The 9,579-nt window shown below is 39.9% G+C and overlaps 1 protein-coding gene across 1 annotated transcript; it reads right to left on the bottom strand.

Annotated features, from left to right (window-relative positions):
* Window positions 1-2,892: 2,892 nt before the first annotated feature.
* LOC134215583 (charged multivesicular body protein 6) lies at window positions 2,893-4,086 on the bottom strand. Its single transcript, XM_062694737.1, has 4 exons — window positions 3,841-4,086; window positions 3,670-3,779; window positions 3,196-3,608; window positions 2,893-3,140 (listed from the first exon to the last, which is right to left on the bottom strand). Exons 1-4 carry the CDS (start codon window positions 3,913-3,915, stop codon window positions 3,100-3,102), a joined length of 639 nt encoding a protein of 212 aa, XP_062550721.1. The 5' UTR covers window positions 3,916-4,086; the 3' UTR covers window positions 2,893-3,099.
* Window positions 4,087-9,579: the final 5,493 nt, after the last annotated feature.

Below are 9,579 nucleotides of genomic sequence, written 5' to 3'. Positions count from 1 at the left end.
ATGCAAATAGTAATTAATTTATATTAAAAGTGTTTGACAATTCTTCAACGTGTTGAGTGCCGAGAGGCATCAACATTGGATACGAGAGCGGAGACTGGTTGAGAGGCAGAAGATTTTGATGCAAGATTGATTTTCGCGAGCATGGAAAGCTCTATCCATAATTGCATGACAAAGATCAGTGGTTGACTTGAGTATAGAAACGTGTGAACAAGAAATGCGAAGCTCTTTGTTGATATAGGGACACGGCAGGTATTTCCGTCCATCGTCATAGGGGTAAAACCATCGAAAGGAACGTCCTTTAGCTAGAACTCCACTATAGCAGAAAGTATCTCCTGAGCTTACGATTTGATACGCATGAGTTTGTCAAAAAAGTTTCTCTTTTAATGGTTTTCGAGATTATGACGAAAAGACGAAAATACCAGCCTGAACCCTTTTTGCTGATTTTGATGCAAGATTGATTTTCGCGAGCCTGGAAAGCTCTATCCATGATTGCATGACAAAGATCGGTGGTTGACTTGCGTATAGAGTTAGAACATGTAAACAAGAAATGCGAAGCTGTTTGTTGATATTTTTGCTGATTTTGATGCAAGATTGATTTTCGCGAGCATGGAAAGCTCTATCCATAATTGCATGACAAAGATCAGTGGTTGACTTGCGTATAGAGTTAGAACATGTAAACAAGAAATGCGAAGCTGTTTGTTGATATTTTTGCTGATTTTGATGCAAGATTGATTTTTGCGAGCCTGGAAGCTCTATCCATGATTGCATGACAAAGATCGGTGGTTGACTTGCGTATAGAGTTAGAACATGTAAACAAGAAATGCGAAGCTGTTTGTTGATATTTTTGCTGATTTTGATGCAAGATTGATTTTCGCGAGCCTGGAAAGCTCTATCCATGATTGCATGACAAAGATCGGTGGTTGACTTGAGTATAGAGTTAGAACATGTAAACAAGAAATGCGAAGCTGTTTGTTGATATATTTGCTGATTTTGATGCAAGATTGATTTTTGCGAGCATGGAAAGCTCTATCCATAATTGCATGACAAAGATCAGTGGTTGACTTGAGTATAGAGTTAGAACATGTAAACAAGAAATGCAAAGCTGTTTGTTGATATTTTTGCTGATTTTGATGCAAGATTGATTTTCGCGAGCCTGGAAAGCTCTATCCATGATTGCATGACAAAGATCGGTGGTTGACTTGCGTATAGAGTTAGAACATGTAAACAAGAAATGCGAAGCTGTTTGTTGATATTTTTTCTGATTTGAAGGCTAACTCGATGTTGTATGACCTGGTTATTTATAATGTTGAGAGAATGGAAACGTTATTTTGGGGATGCATTATTTGATGAACGGTATATCAGAGGTTGCAGCATTGTTGAATTACTTATTGTTTTCTTCGTTGATGCTCAAATTCCTTGGTAAGTTACGTTTCAAATCACTATTGGTATTAGTGGGATATTAACATTTTTTATCTTTTCAGAGCTTGAAGTTTCGTTGGCTATACACTGAAATCCTAAACGGAAAATTCAATATTTGATGTCATTTGTTTAATTTCGTTTGAATGATTCAGAGTAGAAGAGGAGAAGGATGTAGGGTACAGGATAAGCGTATAGAGAATATTATTAATTATTGGTTTAATACACAAAGGAAAATATTATAGATAACACGTCGTAGCATCCGTGATGCAAATAGTAATTAATTTATATTAGGAGTGTTTGACAATTCATCAGCGTGTTGAGCGCCGAGAGGCATCATGTAAGAAAAAAGAAAAACATTGGATACGAGAGCGGAGACTGGTTGAGAGGCAGAAGAAGGAAGTCAGTTTTGTGACAGATGTGGTAGAATGTGGATCGGTTGAAAAAGTGTAAAAAAAAGAAAATAGTTTGAAAAAAAAAAATAATATAAGTGTTGAATATTGATTTTGATGTTAATTTGTGTTTTAGTGACTTTATTGGTAACTGAAGAAAACCCGACATTGGTGTTCAACTTTGATCTCACATCTCAGGAGCCTCAATGCTCAAAAGTGCACTACCTATGGAGCTCATAGTTAATCAGCAGTTTCAGGGGAGATTATGGGTTGGAGTCCAAGGAGGGTTTAGTGGGTCGAACCAGACACAGTTGGAGGATTCCCACAGTCAGCTATACTGCCGTATGGTAGTATGGCAACTACTAAACATGTGTGCTGGGTCAGTGCATAAAGCATCACTCCCTGTACAGAAAAGGGATAGCAGACACCCACGGTCACTGTTGAATCGCGCTAATCATCGAAAGCTCAGCGCCACGACAACCACACTAATTTATCGCTACCGCATGAAAAGCACAAACCGGAGGGAATATAATTTGAATATTCATCAACGGCGTGTCTCCTCAATAAGAACGACCGTTGTGATTTCCGAAGGTACCATTTCACCTAAAAGATTGAAGAACCGTTGTCAAAAAAAGAATCAATCGAAGCAAAGCACAATAATAATGAAACAGAAAAGTGTGTTGAAGAAATTGGAAGTATGGTGAGAATCGATGTGGATTCGAACAACTGGAAGAACAAATAAATACGAAGAGTGAGATCTGAACCTAAGAAATATAAATATTAAATCCAATATATCAAATCCATTAAAGTAACGGAGCGTTGTAGGAGATTATATTAGTAATGTGGTGACAAAAAAAGTCAGTAGGGAACACCGAACCCAAATAAAAGTGATGAACTTCTAACACTGAAAAAATCACCCTAATAAAGAATTTAAAAAAAACCGAACCCAAACCGACTAATGTAGAATAGCGTAATTGAACGAGGACTATACATTACCAAACCTGTGACTGTGTTCTGAATATTCTGATCTGGCCTTTTCCTGGTCATGTTCTCTATAGAGACATACAGACATTCCCCAAACATATTTTTTTACATAATATATTATCGCATCATTTTAATTAAAAATAGCCACAACAAAAATAATGGTTTTCCTCTATTTGTAAATGCTTGCACATTTAACATCCACGGAACATCCAAACTTTTCCTTTCCATAAAAAGCTGTTCGGTTTAAAAATCCAATGATAAAAAACGTTGTTAGTTTCGTTTCCAATATCCACTACATTATCACCGCTCACGCCTCTAGGGCTACTTTCTTCCCCGAGCGTTCCGAGTCTAAAACATCAAAGAATATTTAAGAAGATGATCATAATTACACTTTTCAACGCACCTTTTTCCTTGCGTTTCCTTTCATGCTCTGGTTCATGTTCTGGCACATCGGGCAACCGTTCATCAATGTTTTCCTTTCCATCCTCCTCGCCGGCAACGAGCTCTTCCAATTCCGCTAGCACTTCTTCCTCGTCTTCCTCCGTCAGGACGCCGTTCAGCAGGGCATCGATCTCCTGCTGCTTTTCAATGCTTTCCCGCGTTTCGTCCAGTATCTGTTCGACTTCCTCAATCGAAAGGATTTCGTTCACCTTCTTCAGGGCTTCGTTGCCCACCTTAAGACCACTGACGACCTGAGCCTCTACCTGTGCAAATTCTATGTCCGAGGCTAACTTTTCGATTGTTTCTATTTGTGCATCGGCGTTGGTAAGCAGTTTCTCCTGATATTTTTTCTTGCGAAGCAGTGTTTTCGCTCGTCTGTAAAAAAGGCATCATTATCATAGGTACAATTTAAAATATTTTCTTGTGCAGAGCTCACTCTTTTCTTCCGGCTGCTAAACATTTCTTTGCAATTTCGCGATCTTTTTCTAGCTGTAGTTCTATTCGCTTTTGGTATTGTTTCAACTTGTCTCTCTGTTGTTTCAATAGCTTTAAAAAAGGGTCATAACGCTATTATAGTTTCATATTACTTTTTTTACAAAATACTTACCAGTACAGCTTTATCCTGATCAGTTACTCGGCTTACTTTTGATTTACTGTTGGATTTTCCAAACAAGTTGCCCATTATCAATCACAAGTGTGGAAAAATACTATGAAAATTGTAACATTAATTCAATTAATGTTTTGTTCAATGCAAATTGGATATGTACAAATGAAAAGCTGAATCATGAGTCAAAATAAATTTAATTTTTGAAGATTTTGTTTTAGTATTTATTTTGTTTTTCGTTTGTTTATAATAACAAACCCCTGGCAAATTTAACTACAGTGGAAAATGTGGTAATAGATCGGCCTTAGGCTGGTTCAAAACAACACGTATTTTTATAGGCCTTTTCATGTGACACTGCCGGGACTGCACTTGTTTACAACTGCTGAGCAAACAAAAGATATTTTAGTTACTAGATAAAGATTGTCGCTTCGGTTCCCTTTGTTCTGCTGTCCGAAACATGTGTGGTACATACCTGTCAAATCGTATGGATTTTTCTTCTTTGACATTTAGCTCCCCTATCCTCGCCAGCAAAAGATGTTCCGGACAGCGACGACAGCGACAATCTTTATCTAGTAACTAAAATATCTTTTGAGCAAACCGTTCAAATCCGACGCTGTCACTTTAATAGAAGAACTTGTTAGGTATGCAACCGTACAACACGTTACCATTAGTAACTATATCCAAACTAAATATGTATTACAATCTAAGTAGACTGCGTTGCTGTCATAATGAATTTTCCTCATTCGTATTCAAGTCATCTCCCAATAAAGCCGAACTTCTTTGTAGCTCTGCCTGTTTCATTAGGTTATGAGCCCAGAACGCTGACGAAGAAAGAAATTTCGAGGCGCTATTTTTCCTTGAAACCTTTTGCTTGTTGAAATGGGCGAAGAAAAGTTGTCCAAAAGTGGACCAATTTCGGCAACTGGAGGTTCCGAGTTGAGGTCTTGATGGAAGATAAAAATTTGCTGGACTGTCTGGAAAATGCCATCGAGAACGAGGAGTACGCAAGGGAACTTCCGGAAGACACAGCGGCGGTCAAAGCGAAGAAGAAGAAGAAACTCGAAGAGCGCGTGGCAAGAGACCGGAAATACAAGAATTTACTCATCCATCGAATCGCAGAAGATCAACTGGACTACATGAAGGACAAGCGGACAGCAAAAGAAGCATGGGATACTTTGAAAAATGCCTTTGAGCGTGTTGGCATCGCTGGAAAATTGTTTCTTAAGAAGCAGTTTCAAGAACTGCGTTTGAAAGAAGGCGAAAATGTGAAAGAGTACCTGCTCAAGTTTGAAAAATTGTTGCGAGAAATGAAGGCTGCTGGGGTAAAAATCGAAGAAGAGGATGTTGTTTGCCAGCTTTTATTGTCGCTACCGAAGTCCTAAGACGCGTTAATCACAGCTTTAGAAACGATCCAGCCCGGTCAGCTAACTCTGGAGTACGTCAAGAAAAGGCTGATGGACGAGTCTGCAAAACGGGTGAATCGATCAATCCATGAGGAAGGTCACAACGGTGAGTCGGTTTTCGCGGGGAAGAAGGTCAGTTTCAAGTGCTTTCAATGCGGCCGGTACGGGCATAAACGTCTGGATTGTCCTGAGTATCGACCTACAAGGGGAAGAAATCGAGAGAGAAATGGCAAGCCAAATGGAAAATCAATCAGGAAACCAAAAGAAAACGCGCACGTCACATGTGAAACGGAGATTTCGTTTATTGCTACCACGGGCAACGGTGCATTTTCAACGTCTACCCGCATAATCATTTACCATTCTTCGTACAGTTACAAATATAACATGGACATAGTTGATATCGTTACCCATTAACATTAAGTTCATCAAACAGTACATATCTATGGTAAAACAATTACCTCAACCGTAATCAATGAGGTTTACAGTCTACGAACCATAATCAATATAATACTGATAAAATCTTTCGTCCAAAAATGTATGAAGAAAATCGATTTTTCTTACGGTCAACATTCTTAACAACCCGTTGCTCATACAGTCCGGTCTACGAAAACCGTAGCCCCTATGGTCAAAACGTTATCAGACTATAGTACGATTATGGTCCAGTACCATTATCTTTATGGTTCAACGTGGAACGTAGACCGTTCTAATAATGGTTCAGCTGTCGTTTGGATTTATGCGGGTACTGCGGTATCCAACAGAAAAATTGAATGGTTCCTGGATTCAGGTGCTACAGAACACATGATCCGAGATAAGCATTTGTTCGAAGAGTTACATACACTAGAACGAAAAGTGTTCATTTCGGTAGCCAAGTCAGGACATGCAATTGTGGCAGAATCTGCTGGCACTATCCGTGTCGATATGGTGGTAGATGGCAAGAAGCAACCCGCTGTAGTGAAGGATGTCTTGTACGTACCTGAGTTGCAATGTAACTTATTTTCTGTTCGCCGACTCGAAGACAACGGAATGACTGTTAAAATTGCTGGAGGAAAAGTGACCATCAACAAAGACAACCGTGTTGTGGGCGTAGGACGTAGAACTGGTCAACTGTATGCCCTGGACATCTACTTCCGTGGCGTTATTGGATCTGCAAGCGTAGGTGTGGCAAGAATGAAGGACGATAGTTTCCAATTGTGGCATCGTAGATACGGTCATCTAGGAGAAGCGAATCTGAAGAACCTCTGGAAACATCAGATGATCGAGACAACAGTAAATATTGAAAAGTTCCCTGATCGATGTTTGTGTGAAGTGTACAACAGGTAAGCAGACACGACAGCCTTTCGACGACGTTGTGGAGCGACGTTCATCTCGTCTGTTGGAACTCATACACTCCGACGTGTGTGCACCGTTCACTCCAACCACGTGGAATGGAAAGCGCTATTATGTATCGTTTATGGATGATTATAGCCACTTCACGGTGGTCTACCTACTGGCATCAAAAGACGAGGTTCAAGAAAAGTTCATGCAGTATTGTGGGCTGGTGACGTCATTCTTTGGCACAAGAGTGTCGAGGCTGCGGTGTGACAACGGTGGAGAGTTTACAAACAAATCATTCAAGAAATGTTGCCGCACGGAGGGGATTCAATTGGAGACAACCGTACAGTGAATCAGAGTCTGAGAGTCTGCTGAAGGTGTCCGGTCAACAAACGACACGATGATGGTTTTTGCATTGAATGCAGAGGCGTTCGTAGAGGACCTACCTTCATCTATCGGCGGTCTGAAGAAGCGAAGCGATTGGTGCTACTGGGAATCCGCTATTAAGAGTGAGCTGGCATCCCTACAGAAAAACGAGACGTGGGACCTCGTAGACAAACCAGCTGGAAAGCACCTAGTGGCCTGCAAGTGGGTCTTCAAAGTCAAGCGCGACGAGAACGGTAACGTGGACCGCTACAAAGCGCGTCTGGTTGCGAAAGGGTATTCGCAACGGAATGGATTCGACTTCGACGAAACGTACGCGCCCGTAGCCAAAATCACCACTGTTAGAACGCTTCTATCGGTGGCTAATAGGAAGGGGTACCATGTCCATCAGATGGACGTTCGTACGGCTTTCCTCAACGGCATATTAAAGGAGGAAATATATATGCGTCAACCAGAGGGTCTGGCGAGTTCGGATTCAAATCTTGTTTGCCGGCTGAAGAAATCATTGTACGGTTTGAAACAAGCACCGAGGAGTTGGAACGAGCGATTCCATTCATTTGTGACGGAGCTCGGATTCAAGCGATCCAGTGTGGATACGTGTATCACTTGAGATACAAAGGATCTGTCGTCTATTTGTGTATTTGTTGCTGTATGTCGACGACATTATCCTTGTCTCTGACCAAATACATCTGGTGACCAGGTTCAAAAGACGACTGTCGGAACAGTTCGAGATGTCCGATATGGGAGAGTTAAAACTCTTTTTCGGCTTGAAAGTGGATCGTAAAACAAGCGAAGGTACGATGAGGATCAGTCAACTAAGTACATAAGCGATCTGCTTCAACGGTTTGGCATGGGCGATTGCAAGCCGGTGGCGACTCCGCTGGAACCAAACTTGAAATTGGGAAACGGGAAGGAGCATGATGTGATAAAGAAACCATATCCAGCTTTCCACGCTAGCCATAATGGCGACTGCTATAAATAATTCTGACAGTAACTGCTTCCGACGCCTAAATAATTTCGACGCTGAATGGTATCCCAGTAACCATTTGACTTTGTTTATTTACTGATGGTAGAAAAAACGATCAGCAATTGGTGTAGGAGCCGTTCTATTTTATTAATTGCAAAATTTTATAATTTTAGGTCCCAGCGTTAAAACATTGAATAGTTCAAGTACGGCAAGGAGTCACAGAGCGTTCACACAAAGAAGTTAGAAATACACCAATCTCGATTCTCAGCCATTGAATATTTTACTATGGAGTGTTTCTGAAGCACGGAATCATTTCGACTTGCAATCCGAATGGAATCATAAAAGTTTCTAAAGCCGAAAAGTCGCAAAAAAGACGACACATTCTGTCAAAAATACAGCAAAACCGCACAAGATCGGCTTGAAAAAACTTGTGGTACTCCCCTTGTTGCGATCCAATTCCGAATCAATTAAAATGTCTCTGAGGCCGGATTTTAACGTTCGGTGCTTCTCCTGGTGTTGAAACCAATCTTTTACTGAAACTGCTGTAGTTTTCCAATATTCCCTGCTACTGACACAAGGAAAAAAAGCCCATTCCCTCAAGATCGCACCGTCAAGTCGAGATTTACAGTAAACTGTCACTGCACAGGAAAATGGTTAGGAGAATGTTGAGAATGAGAAAAAATGGGAATATTAATATAAGATCGATAACATAATAGAAAAAAATAATTCCCTGGGCTTTGGATTATAATTCCCCACAAATATTGATATATTCTAGGAGAATTGTAATCTGTGCTGGTAGGAGTCTACGAACTGGGGTTGGAATCTATTTGAATACACATGAAGAAAGTGGTGTAGATTATGGGAATTGAATTGTAAGTTAGTATACTCCTATTCGGTTTCCTCAATGACCGACAGGGTGCGTGCTACATGTCGCGGATAGAAGCTAAGGGAGGTGTGGTATAATTCGACTGAATTTATTGAATAAAGAGCCTTTTAATAGTCAGTCAATTGTGCTTAGCCTCCTATTGTGTTGTAACTGAATAATGTCAAAATAGATAATCGATACAGACACCTCTTTTCACAACAATCTATAATTCATTTGAATGTATTCAACATTGGCTCCGTAGCTTAATGTCCTATGTGACATAGTTTTGAAGATACTATTTAGCTGATCCAAGTCTAGCATCCTGTACTAGAGAGTTACTTTAGAAGAGACTTCTCATAATTTTATCGTAGTCAACGTTTATGTTAAAAATAAGTTATAAAATGGAGTGCTCATTATTTCCTGCTAGATCAGTTACAAGACAACGTGGACCACATTGAGGAAAAATTATTCAATAAATCGATATTATCGTCGAAAGGCCCAGCTATGCTGTAACCAAATTAATCACTTATTATATAAATCTCTAACTGAAATTAGAAAAACAAGCTACTTAATTAAATCCGACTGATATTAAATATAACACTACACTAATTTGAGAATCCCATTTAAAAGAACCTCATAAATAATAAAATGACATTTACTAATATCCATTCTTTTCATTATTTTCGTCACTATCTAACCCGATCTCAACTATAATAAATTATGATGGAGCTTCGAAATTGAGAAGACTCCGAGCCAACACCAAATGCAGCATGATCCTACTAATATCGTCAGGAATCGGAAGAATCTGAAAT

This window comes from Armigeres subalbatus, chromosome 2 (genome assembly GCF_024139115.2).
Source record: "Armigeres subalbatus isolate Guangzhou_Male chromosome 2, GZ_Asu_2, whole genome shotgun sequence".
NCBI classification, from domain to species: domain Eukaryota; kingdom Metazoa; phylum Arthropoda; class Insecta; order Diptera; family Culicidae; genus Armigeres; species Armigeres subalbatus.
The sequence above is the reverse complement of the archived record's forward strand: the minus strand, read 5'-3'. Positions and strand labels throughout refer to the sequence as shown.